Source organism: Haliotis asinina, chromosome 1 (assembly GCF_037392515.1).
Source record: "Haliotis asinina isolate JCU_RB_2024 chromosome 1, JCU_Hal_asi_v2, whole genome shotgun sequence".
NCBI lineage: Eukaryota > Metazoa > Mollusca > Gastropoda > Lepetellida > Haliotidae > Haliotis > Haliotis asinina.
The window spans coordinates 82,869,512-82,889,186 of record NC_090280.1 but is presented as its reverse complement, the minus strand read 5'-3'; the positions used below and the strand labels follow the sequence as shown (position 1 = coordinate 82,889,186).

The window sequence follows — 19,675 nt, the reverse complement described above, 5'->3', positions numbered from 1 at the left end:
TTTACAGACCATATAAGCTGGAATATTGCTGAGTGCGGCGTAAGTCTAAACTCACTCACTCATTCAGTGAAGTGAATGCTGAAGGCCCATTCTACCCCTTACTTTCAATGAATAGTCTTCTTAGATTCAAAATTTTCAGCTCAAAACAATATTGATTTTATTTTCTGGTTCCATGTTTGCATTGACTAGCTGATCGAAATGAGTGCAGAAAAAATCCCTGTCGATCCGGATCTGAGTGTACCAACACCCCAGGATCATTCATGTGTTCATGCACAGCAGGATTTCGCCGCGGAAACGGATCGTTATGCATTGGTAATGTATAAATTCTAATAGGGATGTTAAACTCAGCAAAACTAAAAACTTGACACTCATTATTTTTCAAATAGTGTTTTGAAACGTTTCTTGAAAGAGTTTTTGTTGTGATTATGGCTAAATGCATTGTCAAGGGCATTACATCACACATTCATTCTATTGGTAGGGCCTAGGTAGCAAGCAGGAGAGCACTGCAAAATCACGTTTCCACGTGCCACAAGTCACATGACCTATTGATAATTGATCTCACGGTAGCAGAGTAAAGTATCATCTCAGAAAAAAACGATTTTATGGTTAATTATTCGTTAATTTGCAATGCCACGACTGTCACACATTCAGCGTGAACATGCCATTGGCATGCTGAATACGGGAATGTCCGTCACTGATGTTGCAAGGGTTATGGGATGCAGTCGACAGACCATTCATAATCTCCAGACACGTGTCCATCAAACTGACACCACAGCTGACCGCCCCCGTCCTGGTCGACCACGTGTGACGTCACACGCCGACAGAAGGCCGACAGATTGTCTTACGTCTTTTGCGTAATCGGTTTGTCACTGCCACACCCACTGGGAATGTATTGTTTGGAGGTCAAGTGACTGCCCAAACCATTCGAAATCTGCTCTGCTCGTCTTCATGTTCAACGACCATATAGTGGACCAATTCTAACCCGTTTCCATCGACGCCAACGTCTTCTGTGGGCACGACGGCACCTAAGATGGACCCAGCGAGATTGGAATAGGGTTGTGTTTAGTGATGAATCAAGGTTCACATTAACCATTGACCTTTGGGGAAGGTAGCGTTATGGTCTGGGGAGTTATCAACGGTGATGCTCGATCCCGACTCGTTGTCATCCAGGGAGACCTTAATGTGGCAGCATACAGGGACCAGGTGCTGGTTCCAGAGCTCCTGCCATTCATGACAGCTCATGGCCCAGGTCTGACTCTCCAAAAGGATAACACCACACCTCATACGGCCAATTTGAAAACGAATTTCCTCAGGAACGCTGGCATCAATATCATGGAGTGGCCCTCAAGATCTCCCGGTCTCAACCTCATAGAGCATGTGTGGGATGTGTTAGGCAGGCGGCTCCGTCAGGTAAGGAACCCTCCACAGAACTTGCAGGAGCGTGGTGCCATGTTGGTACAAATATGGCGGCGCATTCCCCAGGTTGTGTTCAGGCGCATCATCCAATCCATGAGGAGACGTTGTATCGCAGTCGTGAACGACCATGGAGGACACACCCGATTTTGACATGATTTCATTAAGTTGTGACTCACAGTTTTTGATCAAGGACTTTGTAGTCGCATTCTATGACAAACATGATCTCTATGCTATAGCATCTTAAATGACAAGAACATTGAATACAATCATTATTTCAAACCCATTTTCCAAAATGTTCAAATTATTGACTTTGAAACGTGTCTAAAGCTTTTATTTTTCTTGAGTTTATAACAATAAGTGAGTGAATGAGTTTAGGATAGAAGCATATTAATCTAGAAATGTGTACAAGCGGTTCTAGAATTTGTATTGCATCCTAATTTTGAATACCCTCGGAGATTAATGGTGTATTCGAAAAGACGGATTTTAGACAGATTTGAAATGAATACAGAAGCGACACAAAGGCTCAAAAAAAATTAGGAACTGCGTTAAACAGAACGATATAATTTGTGGATATATGTCTCTCGCATTGCATTGTTGTGTTTCCTCTGGATCAAGGTAGACACCAAAGTAGGAGTGATGCATGTTTCAATATTATTATGCATAGAAACAAAACCAGTGAACTCTGAAATGATTTGTTTTATCGACTCTGCGTACTAATCAGTGTAATCATTACATGTGGAAGAATATCAAATACGGTGTATGTTTCTCAAAATAGATCGATTATTGCTAAATGCGGCGACAAACACACAAAACTGAAAACAAGAAAAAACAAAAACCTCCCAGATCTAATGAATGATAGACTCATTCGTTTCACATTTATTGACATAAAGAGAGAAGAAGTAGACGCATGCTACATAATGACAGGTACAGGTCAAGAATGTTTGTATAGAAAATTAAAAAGACCAATTCAAAATCTTTCTTCAGATATCAACGAGTGCGCAGAAAGAACAGACAACTGTTATAAGAACGAATTTTGTACGAACACTCATGGTTCCTACAATTGTTCGTGTCCTCCTGGATTTGAAGGGAATGGCAGAAATTGCAGCGAAGCGGGTAGGTACAACCAACAAGGACGTTTTTACAGGAGCCGCTGAAAGTGGAGAGTGTTTCCAGATTTTACAGATACTAAAAACCATGACGCTATGAAAAGAAACAGCTTAATGCATTTTGGGGCGTTTTCCTTGTTGCATACCTGTTGATGGAAACTTGTTTCTTCCCGATAGCACACGATGTATTACTCTCCCCCTAAATACACTGAAGAAGCATCTCTTCTCCTAAACTCTGTCTCAGTCCTTCAATTATGTCCTAAAACGCAACCTACTGACAATTCCGATAGATTCACAGCCGCAGCAATGAAAGGAATACACTTGAAATGTTTTAACAGATGAAATGAAACTTAAAGTGTAAATGTCGGAAAGTTATAGATTTCGATTAGATTTAGATCCCCCAAAACAATTCCATTATAGGGAATCGGGATAAATATTTCAATGCAAAATCTTAATGGTCCTTAAGCAGTATTAATTATCATTTAATTATTGAATCTCCTTATAAATTTTAATGGATACGGACGAGTATATGCGTGAGTTAAATATAGCGTCACTGCATGTATTTCAGGCATATCGTAAACATGAGAACTGTACATATATTGAAAAAAATAGGCTGACATATTCATAAATTTATATTCATAAGCATAAATACGCTCCCTGGATATAAAGTTTAAAAAAATGTAATACAACATGACTATAGAAGAGACACAGAAGTAAGGACATAACAGCATTAATTGACTGTACACTGACATTACTTCCAACAAAATAGTTCAAAGTGAACAGGCTATATGTTAAAGGGTACTCGTCAATAACCTCTGAAACAAGTGCCATGCCTGTGGAGGAAAAGAGAGCGGCAATACCCTTTTCCACAAAATACGATTGTTTCTATGCTTGTTGGTTGTGGGCGAAGCGTTACTGAGATTTTACCGGGTAACCGGTGAATCATTATTTTTTCACATGTACCGGTACTTAACGCCACCAGAAAAACGTTTTGTTTTGTATTTTTTGTTTTTGTTTTGCATTTTGTGTTTGTTTGCTTTTTTATTTTGTTTTTTTTTTGTTTTGTTTTTTTTGTTTTTGTTTTTTGTTTGTGTATGTTTCTGTTGTCATTCAAATAAAACACTCATTTCTCTTCACAATGTCATTTGTTAACAAATTTATGATCTCACTAGTTTAAATGGCTTCTTTAAAATACCACTATCCAATGTAGACTGAATGAAGTTCTCTCAATGCACTAAATGCCCAATTATCCAGATGATCGTAGTTTGATTTGTGAATGGTATTTAGGAGATAAACATGCTGTGTTGGAAAATCAGAGGTATGTAACGAAATTATAGTAGCTCTAAATTTTGTATTTAATACCTCACGCTGCGCGTGTGGTTTTAAATCAAATTTAGAGCAATTATAATTTCCTTATATACGTCCGTTCTACCATAACCGCGTTATTCAGATATTAAACAAATACATAATGTGTTGGAACATCAGTATATGATGTGATTATGTACCTCTGAATGACTATGATTAACCAACCACAATCCAGTGTTTACTAGAGTCATGGTAGAATAACTATTCAACTATTTAACTATTGCCACAACTTGCTGCGTTACAAAATGACGGACATAACTTCGAACGTAACTATGCCAAATAAAGAGGCGAAAGACGATATATGGCAGAATTTTGGACTCAAAGGGAGAGCTAGTGGGAAATATTATAGGATATTTATACATATTCAAACAGTTCGTTCTCAAGGCGCTGGTATTTGTTTCCCTCGATCACTGAATGTCAATCTCAGCGTCACATCGTGTTATCAATCTCAACTCCATGGGAAGTTAAGAGGCGCACCGAGTTTACTGTGGCTCTCACATTCTAACTTCACGGCTGGGTGGAATGGGATACATAGTCACGGTAGTTTGTATAAATGCACTGTACGTTGCTGTACTCGCAACTAGGTGTTCATGTCGCCAACATCTGGTCACATACCAACGGATCGGTGGGTTCTTTTAAGTGCACAGGGTTGTGTACTGCATACTATGGGTTGTGACCACACTGAAAGTGTGTGCACACAAAGTTGACTCCAAGGATTTTACACCCGTTCACAGATGTGCTCGATCCCGACACCTCAACCTCACTTGAACACTAGCATGACACTTTATCCAGTTTGCCCACAGTGCCCCGTATGGGCATATTGTGTTTGCAAGCTTCGTAGCGTTCACATAAAGTACCTGGGCAAATGTATAGTCACATTTGCCGTCATCACCATCTTGCTCAAAGTGAATATCCATCAGAAAAGCATGTGGTTGGTACTCGATATACAAGTCCGCACATTTAAAACAAGCCACAGAACACTTTAACGGTGCTTGTAGGGAGAATTACCAAAGATAAATATTAATTTATTGAACTGTGTAATTTACTGGATTGTCGATACGCGGTTCGCATTAGGAGGGAAATAAGTGAAACAATTATTCTAGAGATGTATTTCAAAACAAGAGAGGAAATTAAATGGACATTAAAGTCGGTGGAAATAGTGATCTAGAGAGTAACATTTAGGAATAAACATCATGTGTTGGCGAATTTCCGGGTGTTATTAAGTATTTGAAGCACGTGAATACATTTGGAACAGACGGCCAACATATGATGTTTATCGACATTGTAAACAAAAAAGTAAACCAAAGGGTTTTACTGTCTGTACTCGTTTACATCGAGTACGGGTACAGCAGTGATGTGTCACCTGCCGGCCGTTTCAGTTGGTTCCCATGGTAACATCCGAAGCTGCTCATTTGTGACGTAATTCTAACGTTAAATATTTAGATAAAAAAGTTTGATTAATAAATCTGATTCAGAATTATTTTTAAACGAATTTGGTAAAACAACAGTTTTGCAAGTACAAAGCAACAAACAAATCTTTTCATTTCGATTTAAAATTGGATTCTTTGAAAAAAGATTTGCATGCAACTGCAGCATGGTATAACGTGGTAAATACCGTGGTACTTGAACCAGGGAGCCTATATATCCATGCTTGAACAAAAACCTTGGTATACCGCAGTACTGAGTACTGTGGCACTACTCATGAGGCTGAATAAATCAAGGATACAGACTCAAAAGGCTGGAACTTCTACAAGGCCCGTTGACAAGTTAGAGTTGACATTCGTAAAATTACCTCTCTTGATGTCCCACATTGCGTTGTGAATTTGCACATTCTGAATATATATATATATATATATATATATATATATATATATATAGATAGATAGATAGATAGATAGATAGATATAGATATATATATATATAGATATATATATATATCCTTATATAAAGACGAAGCCGTTCCCTCGCCTCTTACTTCTTTATAGAGATTTCGCACGTAGTCATCTCGGGCACCACATTACTGGTGAGCTTGTTAAGTACCTCGTTTGTAATGTTGGTGTATTTCTCAAATCAGCACCCGAGAAAGGACAATGCTGTGTAATAAATAAGTGACAAATCACGATAATCAGTACATTTAAACTTTCTGCATCTATTGTATTTACCCACAGACAAATGCCTCAGCACACCATGTCAAAATAAAGGGATCTGTGAGAAGGCCACAGGTGCACTCGGCTTCAGTTGTAGATGTCTTCTCGGATTCACTGGACCAACATGTGAACAAAGTAAGCTACTCTTAGACCATCATGAAGATGAAGATAGGTGTTCAGTCAGCACATGTACATCTATCATCCATCTATTTTCCATCCATCACCCACCCATCCCTATATAGCCAGGGTTCTAACGATACTCAGATTCGTTGATGCCAAGGACATTCAGACGGCATTGTCATGTCATGACTCAGATCCTCTCTTATTACTAGAAATGAAGTTGAAAAGCATTTAAGAGTTTGAATGACACAGATGTATTATTTACACGATATTTGGGGGTTCTTCCATCTTCGTTGATTTGTAAATACCTTGTTTGGTGGTAGCATTGAATACCAATTTGATTCTGCATAATTCCCAGAACTTGGACAGTGGGCATCTTGCACTTTGTTAAAATCTAACAAAAGGAGGGCACATAAACTGTCATTAACGTTTGAAAAAAAAACGTGGTTATTGCGTAGCATCATCTTCTACAAGATGTCAGAAAGTCATTATATTATCATTTTGTTTAACGAAACACTGAACAATATTGAAGCTGTCATTCTTTCATAACTTGATTGCTAACATCTGAAGGGATGTGTAAATCCACCTAAGCAAATACTGCCACTCACTGACTCAAGCCGTCATTCGGTTTGAATTTTGGATGATTATAAACATGCATTCACGTCTATTGTTAATGCAGCATTTTGTGAACATCTGTATAAACACCAAGGGATATCGGAATCTTAACGTCTCATGTTCGAATACAAATCTGAGCTTTGAAATAACTCATGGTTCAGTATATCTCATATCGCATCCCTTCATCACTAGTATCATTCATGGCCTGCCTGACGCACCTTCCACTATTTACAGACTGCGGTGATGTTGCGCAAAAAATAGCATAAACTCACTCACATAAGCGTATATTCCAACAACAATAATTCGGTCCGAAACTCATTATTCAATATTACACTACCTAAATGATAGGCTTCTATTGTTTCAGAATGTGAACAAGAAAGAATGGATATTCTTCTCATAGAAGACATTTCTTCATCCATCAAGGAAGAAAATTACAGGAAAATAAAGGAATTCGAAATTGAATTGGTCAGTTATTCTCATATCGGGCCCGGCATCATAAATGTGGCCTTGATGGCCTTTGCAGGAAGGGCAAGGGTGATATTTCCACTGAAGTCATACAGGAACAACAAAACAGCTGCTATCGAAGCTGTTAACGTCCCCCAATACGAAGGCGGTTCGACATTCCTTGGTGATGCTATCCAAATGGCGACGTCTGATGTATTTGTCGAGAGCAATGGCGATCGTCGAGATGCTGAAAATGCAGTTATCATTTTCACAGATGGCCGAAGTAGTCAGACGTCTGTAATTTACAAGAACATTGGCCGTCTCCTCTCAGAGGCAGCTATATATGTTGTTCCCACGACGTCAGAAGCAGACAATTCTACCATACATCTAGTTGCGTCACCTCCCTACAAAGACCACGTTTTCCCCATGACAGATCCTTTGGCTCTTGACGAAATCAAACAGAGAACCATCTATGAGAGGTGCGGAGAGGAAGTTGCCCTCAAGGAGTAAATATGACTCTGATTCTCTTCCCTGCACAATGGAATCGTCTCGTAATCTGTCAATATACTGACAGCTTCAAGAATAAAGTTCATGCAAGCAACGATGTATGTTTGTAATCTTTTGAACATATTTAGTCAGAGGGGAAAATACACGAATGTTATTATGTTATTACTAGCCAGAATGCAGCTCTTTATTGAGGTGATCTTCAAATGCAAAAGAAGTGGACGTAATAATACAGGCCAAATTTTATGGATACCAACTTCTTGAGTTTTTTCCCCCGAAATTTCGGGGCTTATCCTAGTCCCATCATCAGGTTGAGCTGAACTGAACAGTAAGGCCGAACTGGTAACTTTGTCCATGACTTCACAATGCTTATGACGTCAGATAAAAGGATCAGCTCAACCTGATGAGAGGGCTAGATAAACCCCGAAACGTCGTGAAAATAAACTCAAGAAGCTGCTATCCATACATTTTGTCCTGTATTACTTTATTGAGGGACCAAATGCAACCCATGAATATTCCCATAGAGCTTCAAAATGTAATTCCAGTTGCAAAGATCGGTGCTCATGCTGTTGGCCACTGGATTGTCTAGTTCAGACTCGATTACCAGAGAACGCCGCCGTATAGCTGTATTATTGCTGAGTGCGGCCCGAAACTAAACTCACTCACTCATGACTGGTTCGACATGCCCAGCAAATATATCCTAGAATAGGTTCGATATTATGATGTTTGTTTATACCTACGTGGGTGTTCCACTTTGTTAGCATCTATTATCGGATGTATTCTCCGATAAAATGTTCACCAGGGGAATCAACAGGGGAAAGACAAATAGGATAAAAGCTGCTATACCTTGTTTAAACACAATTATTTGCAGACCGCCGCCATATAGCTGGAATATTGTAGAGTGAGTAAACAACAAAGCAGCCAGTGATCCCCACTTGAGAGGACAAGTCCTGTACTAAACTGTATAGTTTACCATTAACATACATATCAGTAATGGATGGTACAGGCCACTGAGACGCACCGCACTTGTTCTACCAGCAGATAAACTAACTGGATTTACACCATCCCTTCATTTGCAATCGATAATAAAATAACATTATGATATATTCTACGACCCCTGCTTAGGTGAAATAACACAGTTTGTACATAAAAAATCATAACGTGTCTTTAAGACTACTGTATCAATAGCTACTTAACAAAATGAAGCTTCGAAAAAGTAAAAAGATCCTTCATGAATGATGTTATGAAATACTGATACCTTGTGATGGAAAAATGAGTACGCCCTTGCCACAGAAGACCCGAGGTAGAGTAGATCCATATTGCCCCCATTGTATGGGGGGTAAAGTGCGGCCAAATTTCGCAACAAGTCACGTGTGTCTGCCTGTGGTGGAGGACGGGGTTTTGGAATTTGTGTGCACTGGTTCAAGCAATGGGCGTCCCTTGCATAACGCACCAACCTTACTTTATCTGGACGAGCGCATGAATGGCAGGTTCTAGCAGCTGGACATGTTACGCCCAATTACTGCTGTTGCACGAAATTGATAAAACATGATCGCCTGATTTTTTAAGCTTGGCCAAATTCCATGCGCATTCCAATGCGTAACACCCTCTTCATTTGCTCAGATGGTGGCAGCTCATAGGCCAAAGTAGTGCTATTTTTGTATTTTGTCTCTGGTGTAGTATATCATCTGTGTATCCTGTCAGTGCTTGTCCGGGTTGCACCTTTTAGTGTTGTCATCCTGATACTCTGTGTTGGGTAGGGGACATGACACTCTAAACATGCCTTATGTAACCAGCACCTGCAAAGTGAGTGGATTAAAATTCACAGTCATATAGGCAATATATCAGCCATACCGAGACAAATAAAAACAAGTGATGATTTTACAATACAGAATGGGTAGACTTTTTTAAACAAAAAACAAACTGTCAGCGAAGGACAGTAAAATCAACAAGAATGTCACAGATGTTGATATAAAACTAGTATGTAACGCTAACACTGCGTAATTACTGAAGACAATACAATACTACAACAGACTATATTTTGCCAGCAGCTGAAGGTAGATCACCATAGTAAGCACCATGTGGACTTACAGTACATTTGCTTCTTGCACGCACCAGAAAAGAAAATCTGCAGTTGACAACGATCTTAATAACGAACACAAACAACTCACTACTACCAAAAGAACCGACAATGGTTTATAATGAGGGAACATTCCACGCTTGTGGGATCAAAGACCATACCATGCATTGCATGAGACGTTAAATAAAACTAAACGTTAAAGTGCACGTGGATGCAGAAAAAGCCAACGGATAACAAACCTGACGACTACTGAATCGTTTGTTGCCATTCCTGTCTCAGTATCTACTCACAGAACACCAGACACCAACACATACAGTAATATATATTTGCAACACGAGCCACACAGTTGAAGGAATTACTTTAGACAAACAAATTTTGGGCAGATCGAGAATTTTCTGGTGACCTCTTCAACCATCACTCATTGTTCGAGGACAGCTGAAGGTTTTCTGTATGTTGATAATGTTACTCAATCTGCTGTGGGGTACTTATTGTCAGACACCTGCTATGTTTGCAGCAACAACCTTGATCTTCCCTCAGAATATGAACCACATTTTTAAGTGCAGCGAGTAAAAACTAGCAATTGATATCCGCAAGCTGGACGTCATGTATGGTAATGCATAGGACTAAATATGTTCATCATCTTAACATTCAGAACATAATACTTTATTGTTGCTTCGGTAGCGTTTTACCTTGGTAAGTCTCCTAAAACTATTACCGTTCAATAAGCACGCACAACATGTTGCACGGGTGCAACGGATGGATATAAGACCAAAGCAAAACTTGTCATCAAACGATAGATGCTGTGTTACGCGCGGCAACAGTCAGTAAGAAAACGGTAAGATGTACATATATATATTTACATTTTTTAACATTAATGAGCTTCTTAGTGTTTGTACCCTGGGTCAATAACTCCTGCCACTGATATAATACCTAACACATAAAGAGGAACCCGCTTTACAGGTGAATGAGAGAGTGGGTTTAGTTTTACGCCACACCCAGCTACATTGGGAACCGATGACATGTGTCAACCAAGTCAGCGAGCCTGACCACCCGATCCCGTTAGTCGCCTCTTACGACAAGCATAGTCGCCCTTTTTGTGGCAAGCATGGGTTGCTGAAGGCACATTCTACCCCGGGACCTTCACGGGTCCCCTGTTTACAATAGCTTGTTAAAACAGATTTTAGTCGTGAGATAGATATAGAACATGTGCTGTTTTATTTTATTGTGTGTGAAAGTAACATCAGACAATAACAGAAAATGTGTATTTTGCAGGAAATGACAGCCAGAATTGTCTTTCTCTTCCTCGCAGTACTGTCTCTGTATAGCGATGGTAAGTTGTTACATGTTCAAACACGTAGCATAATATTATTGGCTGCAAAAACACTGACAGACTTCTATCATTCTTAAGAATAGATATCGTACTACCTAGGAAATAGTGTAATAAGCGTAGGTTGTCTATGAACCATTATATACTGAAAGGTAAAAACGTCGTAGTATTGGATATGACATTTACGTACCAAACGTTTTCGATTTGGCCTAGTGAACGAAGCAGTATTCATTCACCCAATTAAATACATACAGGAGGATGAAATTTGTTTTGTCAATGTTATTAATCTTCCAGCGTCATACCGAACTCACTCTATAGTGACCGTATATCTTCATTATCTTTCAGTAACTGCAAGAGTTGTTCATCCATGCCACAACAAGCCATGTGCTAATGGAGGACAATGTATTGAGACAACACCAACGACGTTCTACTGCAAGTGTGCTCCAGGGTTCTCAGGTGGACGTTGTAGAGGATGTAAGTACCGTCCAATATTGATAGAAATAGAAACTTGGCTCCAATGGTTATTCCGGTTTTAAAGCTCTTCCAGTGTAACGCCTCCGTGGCCTTTGAGGCGACTGGAGGGATAGAGTTGTCAGGTTGAGTGACTGGCGATTCCTTTCAAGGTGTTCGTATCTACTAGGTTTCAATCGAAGTATGCTTGTTCTTTAAGTGAGTGAGTGAGTGCGTTTAGGTTTTCGCCGCACTCAGCAATATTCCAGCTGTATGGCGGCAGTATGTTAATCCAGTCTGGACCAGACAAATCAGTGATCAACAGCACGAGCATCGATCTGCGCAATTGGGAACCGATGACATGAAGATTTTTTAGATTTTCGAAGCTCTCTTATTGCTAAGATAGTCGTACGTTAATGTTAGTGTATGACACTAAGACAGCTTCGAAAATCTAGCCCTGCTTTTTAATGGAAGTATATTTGTCCTTTTAACGTTCTGCAACGTAAATTAGCGTGAAGTCGCAAGTGGCTGAAGGGATAGTATAAATACGCCACATCCATGCAGTAGTGTGAGACTCCATGGTCCTTAGTATGGTGATATCCCTTTAGTGGCTGACGATATATAATCCATGTTTACAATGTCTCTTTGCATACAAAGCTGTTCTCTTGTATGATATCATCTAGTTTAACTAATACCTAATGAGTATGATACTCTAGTGAATCTGCTTTCCATCGCTGACAGATTTCCTAATGCTAATATATTTAATATCTATATTCAAATTCCAGTCACGATATGTCTGCAACATTTCTTATGTCACGTTGAAATTTAACTCACTCACTCATTATGGGGTTAAAATGGTTCAGTACGTTGCTCATACTATCACACGCTATTCTGTTTAATTATAGGACTCATCAGAGGACAGCATAATGAAAATGTAAACTTTACAACGAAGTGATCCATGAAATTTGGATTCTGTATTAATTAAAATGAAATAAATAGTTTAAATAACGAGTGAGGTTTCATATGAAAGGTTACCTTTTACACACCACAAGATGTAATATGAGGAATGATTACACGATTACATCCGGGATTCGAACCCGCACCCTCAGAGTCAGGCCTGGTCATTGGAAGTCGCGGTGGCTGAGCGGGTTAGGTGGCTGACTTTGTGTGCTGGCGATTAGGTGCCTGACTCTGAGGGTGCGGGTTCGAATCCCGGATGGGTCTCAACAAAATAAGTATAAGAATTTATACTTTACTAAGAAAGTGTAATCCCAAATATGACATATGTTGCATGTAATGAGAGGGTATTCTGCCTTTATTTCAGCTGCAGACAAGTGCAACAATAAACCATGTAGGAATGGAGCGATCTGTCGAAACGACGACGATGGATACACTTGTACATGTTTGGTTGGATTCGAGGGACGCAGATGTGGACAAAGTAAGCTCTTTGTGTTCTTTTCCACCAACAATACAGGAAACTGTAGCTATAAAATGAACTGGACAGAATAAGTTTGGGATATTGGTATTTTAATGACCGATATTTTTATCATTATGTCAATAAATAAATACATCATTTTTCAAAATTTACATATATCCCTAACTATCATTGTCCAGTATACAAAAATATATTAGAGTAGTCATCAATTATAGAAAGTATTATATATATCAAGTAATATTCATTCTATAGGGGTGGGGGTAGGGGAGGTGATCCAACTAGCTTGAGGTATCGGATCGAGTCAGCAAAACCTGAGTCAGTTTCAGTGTTGTCACAACTCCTACTGTATAGTACACAGTCCTGTGCATTTAAATTAAGTGTTGATATATGACCAAGTGGTGGCCACAAGAATACGTCCAAACACTTCGTGGTGGGTAAAACAGCATGCAGTAAATTTGAACTGTGTCTATACACTGTTTGGGTTACAATGAGAAGGATGAATGATCAAACAGCTCAAAATTGGGATAAGGTTACAAAACAAAAATAAGACAAATGATTCTGAAACCTCTGTATCCAACAGGATCTGAAATCTGACGGTTTTTTATCGATAGCGGAAAACGTTGCTTAAGACACGATCATGCAATATTGAGGTATTTTCACGTTTTTAGCTGCGAATGAGTACTATCGTAATGATGGGAAAGCCGCAATAACTCCATGCGGCTAGTGGCTGCGGGAGTAATATGATCACACACACACACACACACACACACACACACACACACACACACACACACACACACACACACACACACACACACACACACACACACACACACACACACACACATACATACATACATACATACATATATGAAATAGATTCTGTGCAGCAAATGCAATGGTGTTCAAACCCTATGTTTTCAGGATGTAGTCAGGAGAAACTGGATATCCTTCTGATTGAAGACGTTTCTTCCTCCATATCTCAAAAAGATTATTTGGCGATTAAGGATTTTGAAGTCGAATTGCTCTCCTACGCTCGCATAAAGCAGAATAGAGTAAATGTGGCTTCAATGACATATGCAGGAAAGGCTGAAGTGAAATTTTATCTGAACAAGAACAAGAACAACAAAAGAGGTGCAATTGCAGCTGTTAATGCTCAAAAACACAGAGGTGGGTCCACCTTCCTCGCCGATGCAATCAACTTGGCTGTAAAAGATGTGTTTGTGGAGAAAAATGGTGACCGTCCAGACGCAGACAACATTGTTATCCTGTTCACGGATGGCAATAGTAGCAAAAAGTCAAGCATAAGGGACCCCATTGGTGACCTCCTCTCAGATGCTACCGTTATTATTGTTACTCCGTCATCAGGTGTTCTCGACCTGTCGGATATTAGTCACGTGGCCTCAGCCCCAGACCGAGAACATGTTTTCTCTTTGAGCAATCCTTTGGCCCTTGATGAAATCAAGAAGCGAACCATCTACAGGAAGTGCAACGTGAATGTGGCATTACGGGAATAAATTTCGTGGCGAGCCTTGACATGGAAACTTTTTGTAAGAATAGTTTCGTGAATAAACGTTCTGCATAAAACTGCTGTGTAATTTCATCTGTTCTTTTTTATTATCGATGTTAGGATTATCACATTTTAGCCATACATTGAAACGAGCGTGAAAACTCCACACTGAAAGACAACACGATACACTCTATGAGTGTAAAGATTAATACATAACAATTCTTCACTATATTTTAGCATTGGTCATTAGGTCAGCTTAAACATGTAAGGCAATGGAGAAGAGACACTGCGTCGTGATGAGTGCTCCGTGGCGTTGATAACTCTCATGTTATTTCTCATGTGGACCCGCTGCTTGTCGTAACGTAGGCTCCGTTTCACAAAACTGTCGTATGTCTAAGATCTCGTAACTTTTCTCGTAGTATTCTTGCCTCCTATGTTACAATGTACGCATGTTACGAGACCTTAGGCTTACGAGTGTTTTGTGACACGGGTCCCTGTTTGGTTCCGCCCCTGTCCCGGTGGAGGAAGTGATACTGGTGGTTGAGGGCACTGTCCAGGATAAGTGTTCTTTTTCAACAGCCCACCGATCTGACGTCACCTAGAACAGGATTGGGTGTGTGTGTACTTGTGTGTACTTGTGTGTACTTGTGTGTATTTGTGAGTATCCTAGTGGTTAAAGCGTTCGCTCCTCACGCTGAAACCTCTGGTTCCATTCTTAACTACAATGCATGACGCTCATTTCTGATATTGCTGGAATATGATATTGTTAAAGCGGTGTAAAACTAAACTCACTCACCCACTCACTCACCTAGACAACATTTGGTATAGACAACATTTGGTCTTGGTGCAAGTCTTCCACGACGTCAGTCTATCGAGAAGGAACGTGAAACACAGTGGATATTATAGATATTCGATGTGCAGTGAGGAGAAATCTGAAATAAAATATTTGTAACTAATTTCCATTTCAGGAGATGAGTTGAGGTTAAGTGTTACGTCACATCGGCAGTGTTTTGAACATTCATTATGGAACGGATTCAACTATCTGCACAAACACACAAAGTCCAAACGAAATACATACTTAATACATATTAAATTCATATTTCCTCACCACACTGCCATTTGCAAATTGAAAATTCATAACACCAAATTTGAAAACAGACTATTACACATATATACATATATATCAAGTAGTTCACAAAGAGATGTCAGCTCACGTGAGAAAACAGATCTTTCAGATTTTTGTATCATCATGTGAGTCGCCTCTAGTATGGTGATTAACCTTCAGGTGCTGGTTATCTGTTGTCTGCTTCATATTGTATTGTCCTGTAAGGTATATAATTTAATGGTCACTGCTAGTGACGTGGTATACTTGTTTTACTCTCTTTTGGTGACAGATTTTACATCATAACATTATAAAGCATTTATGAATGAACGTTTCTAGTCACCATTTGGCTGAACTATTGCCGAAGTGACTTTAAATTTTAACTCACTCACTGGCTGATAATGGGAGTCCCTTGCATGTGAGAAGACGACCCAGGCAGGCAGAAGATGCGTGTTGTGCATGCTGTGTTCTAATGAACCGATACCTAGTCTATTATTAATGTTCCACCTGTTATCGTATTCCAATTGCGTAGATCGATGTTCATGCTGTTGATCACTGGATAGTCTGGACCATATTCGATTATTGTCAAACCACCGCCATAAAGCTCTGTGCGGCCAAACAACATGCAAAACCAACTGATTCGTGACAAGGACCATATTCACTAGACCACACATCGCCATGGTCTTATATGCCATATGCATACGTTCGAACACACACACACGCACACTATGAAAAATCACGTCAGTGTACTGTGTGGTCCAGTGAAAAGATTCTCACGTCACACGACGACTTGGATGGGCGACAGCTTGGTTCTTTAGTGTCTCTAGGATGTCAGTCCTCATAGACAGATTTAACAGGTGCTCGGGCAGCTAGGGCCCATTTGCCCTAATGTTAGGCGTTGGAATTTGTTCACTGTTATTGTTGCACTTTGTTGCACTTTACTAGTATGCGTTAAATAATTCAGAAGTCTATACAGCGGCAGTCTATATTTCCTTATTCCTTTATTCTTATACACGCAACTATACTGTTCATCTTTTGGTTTCTGAACGCCGTATTGTTTTACCCTGCACTCAACACGTTTCCACTCTAGTCAAGTCAGCTTGTTAACAATCACGAAAACACAAACCGCAAACGAACGTTTTATCCAACCTAACCTCATCTGAAGACAAGCAAAATCTCGCGGAGGATGTGCTATAACCAGAATGTCATATCAGTACTTTAACCACCTCCCCCTCCACCGGTGTGTGTGTGTGTGCGTGCGTGCGTGCGTGCGTGCGTGCGTGCGTGCGTGTGTCCCAAACTCCACAACTGCAATTAGATCAAGGTCCACGTCATCCTTACCTAAAACACACAATATAACACTGTATAGTAACACTCCGTTAGTGTCATTAATCTTTACTGACTTGTATTTCTACTATCTAACGTCTTGCATAACCAAACATTTCTCAGCTAAATAACCAAACTTCATAATCCGAACCTTGAAAAAAGAAAGATTAAGCTCTACGTTATATTCAGCCCTACGTAGGTGATACTAGGTCCTACAGAGGAGAAAGTCAAAACAAAAAATAATATTCACCATGGCCCTACTACGTTTCCGTACAAAACTTTAAAATCCGCTTAGCTCAATGAACTTTCGACCCGTGAAGGTCCCGGGTAGAAAAGGCCTTCAGCAACCCATGCTCGCCCTAACAGGCGACTAGGCCTGTCGTAAGAGGCGACTAACGGGATCGGGTGGTCAGGCTTACTGACATGGTTGACACGTTATCGTTACCCAACTCGATGCTCATGCTGTTGATCACTGGATTATCTGTCCAGACAGGATTATTTACAGACCGCCGCCATATAGCTGGAATATTGCTGAGTCTGGCGTAAAATGCAACACAGTCACTCACTTTACCAGCGTTCTTAATCCTATAATATTTGTTGGCTTAGTAATGGCTGAATATCAGACGATGACTGCAATCGCTTGTGGCGAAGGGACGCCCATGCAGGTAGCAAGAGTATTGTTAATTGTTATGGCCCCACGTATGGTGATCTACCTTCAGTTGTTATTGAACTATGGTCTACTTTTCTATCATGCATTGTCCAAATTGTGCCATTCAATTTAAATTCATATGCTAGTTTTAAATTCAAACTGTGATAAATTTAGCTGTTTGACTGTCCTTTGCAGACAGATATGTATGTTATATATTTGTTTTTCTTTATTTATAAATGTATAACTTTCTTAGTAACGATATTTGAAATAATGCCGATTTGGCGTTAAAATTTAATTCACTCACTCGTCCCACTATAACATGTACATGAAGGACGGAGGGCGGTGGGGTAGCATGGTGGTTAAAGCGTTCGCTCATCACGGTGGAGACCGGGGTTCGATTCCCCTCATGGATACAGTGTGTGAAGCCCAGTTGTGTTGTCCGTGATATTGCTGGTATATTGATTAAAACGGCGTAAGAACAAACTCTGTCAACGTGTTACCACTGTTGGCTTTGTATGGTATGAGGTTGTTATTTAGTGTCTATATGTTTCAAGGTCTATATGGAGTTTCAGAAACAGGAGTTTTTAAATAAAGACTCTGTGTCGCATATATTAGGTCTATAATTGTTGGATTTCAATGTACAATATTCATTTTCTATACATATCATCATGGACTATATGTGTATCGCAGAGGGCAAGGTACTCACAGCCACTGTTCTGTGCTGTAGTAACCGAGACAGTCAGTAGCTCACTGGTTTTGCATATTGCAAACACTGCATTTCATTCCTCTATCATAACATAAAAGCCCTTGCAGATCCGTGTTAGAAGTGATCTTCAACACCCCATGCTTTTCGCAAGAGGCGACAATAGTGATCGGGAGGTCAGTCTCACCGACTTGGTTTACACATGTCTCTGAAGTATCGCACGATTCGATGTACCCCTATCCTAACCCTTTGGAACATATCTGGAAAAAATCTTTTTTATTTTAAAATGAGCAGTCATTACCATAACATCAACATGGATTCCAATCATTTTGTTGTTTTGTTGTGAGTGAAAGGATCATACGTGTCAGACACGTTCTCCCCTCGAGAATTATTATGTACGTGTTGAAAACATATCACTGCAAAACTACAAGGGGTGTCTAATTAAGTTCTTTGTGGATATTCGCCAATGTCGTATACCTTTCTCACATGATTATATGCCTTAAGTACTGCCAACGTGACAATAGATACATAATCGCTCAATAAATGCTGCAGAGCGCGTCTTATCAACGTCACATGTAGGGATCAAATAAGCAACAAGCCAATATTGACTTTTGGGGGACGACATACCCACTGAAACGTGATCTACGGAGTGATTAACATAACCGAAATTGGGACGTGATTTGCCGAAACGTCAAATACTGTATTTTGTTCCTCCATCATCATAAAGCATCAACCTTTGAAGAAGGTTGGAAGTGGTCTTCAGCAAAGGTGATCAACTGGTCAGGCTTACTGACTTGATTCACACATGATATCGTATGCCAGTTTTGTGGATCGATACTCATGCATGCTGTTGGTCACTGGTTCAAAGCCGATTTTTATGCAGACTGGAGCTCTATTTCTGGTATATTGCTGAGTGTGGCGTTAACCACCAAGTACACATAGCACGAGTACCATGCTGTAAGTCTGTGTTAACATCGCAGGATTATTCTGAATCAAGTCTGTACATTTTCAGCTATTTCAGTCTTGCTGCATGTTAAAGATCTGACAGTCCTTATACTTCATCGTCCCGGGGTAGAATAGGCATTCAGCTACCCATGCTTGCCATAAAAGGCGACTATGCTTGTCGTAAGAGGCGACTAACGGGATCGGTTGGTCAAGGCTGACACATGTCATGGGTTCCCAATTGCGCAAATCGATGCTCATGTTGTTGATCACTGTAGTGTCTGGTTTACACTCGATTATTCACAGACCGCCGCCATATAGCTGGATTATTGCTGAGTGCGGCGTAAAACTAAAGTCACTCACTAAACTTCATCAACTGCCATATATGTGCAATATGGCTGAGTGCGGCGTAAAACTAAGCTAAACCATTTCAT

The 19,675-nt window shown here is 40.0% G+C and overlaps 2 protein-coding genes across 2 annotated transcripts; both read left to right on the top strand.

Annotated features, from left to right (window-relative positions):
* Positions 1–1,116: 1,116 nt before the first annotated feature.
* On the top strand, positions 1,117–7,723 carry LOC137276365 (matrilin-4-like). The gene is made up of 4 exons (XM_067808220.1): positions 1,117–1,410; positions 2,401–2,581; positions 6,056–6,169; positions 7,134–7,723. Exons 1-4 carry the CDS (start codon positions 1,117–1,119, stop codon positions 7,721–7,723), a joined length of 1,179 nt encoding a protein of 392 aa, XP_067664321.1.
* Positions 7,724–10,435: 2,712 nt separating this feature from the next.
* Positions 10,436–14,596, top strand: LOC137298150 (matrilin-2-like). The gene is made up of 5 exons (XM_067830266.1): positions 10,436–10,632; positions 11,070–11,127; positions 11,470–11,598; positions 12,899–13,012; positions 13,934–14,596. The coding sequence occupies exons 2-5, from the start codon at positions 11,073–11,075 to the stop codon at positions 14,524–14,526; spliced, it is 891 nt and encodes a 296-aa protein (XP_067686367.1). The 5' UTR covers positions 10,436–10,632; positions 11,070–11,072; the 3' UTR covers positions 14,527–14,596.
* The last annotated feature ends 5,079 nt before the right edge of the window (positions 14,597–19,675 follow it).

What these genes read in the sequence shown, in the direction of transcription:
- LOC137276365 (XM_067808220.1), top strand. Translation starts at nt 1,117, where the DNA reads ATGGTCTGGGGAGTTATCAACGGTGATGCTCGATCCCGACTCGTTGTC. An exon ending in TAGGCAGGCGGCTCCGTCAG is followed by an intron (nt 1,411 to 2,400) that starts GTAAGGAACCCT and finishes ATCTTTCTTCAG; the next exon opens with ATATCAACGAGTGCGCAGAA. An exon ending in AGCCGCTGAAAGTGGAGAGT is followed by an intron (nt 2,582 to 6,055) that starts GTTTCCAGATTT and finishes ATTTACCCACAG; the next exon opens with ACAAATGCCTCAGCACACCA.
- LOC137298150 (XM_067830266.1), top strand. Translation starts at nt 11,073, where the DNA reads ATGACAGCCAGAATTGTCTTTCTCTTCCTCGCAGTACTGTCTCTGTAT. An exon ending in ACTGTCTCTGTATAGCGATG is followed by an intron (nt 11,128 to 11,469) that starts GTAAGTTGTTAC and finishes ATTATCTTTCAG; the next exon opens with TAACTGCAAGAGTTGTTCAT. An exon ending in AGGTGGACGTTGTAGAGGAT is followed by an intron (nt 11,599 to 12,898) that starts GTAAGTACCGTC and finishes CCTTTATTTCAG; the next exon opens with CTGCAGACAAGTGCAACAAT.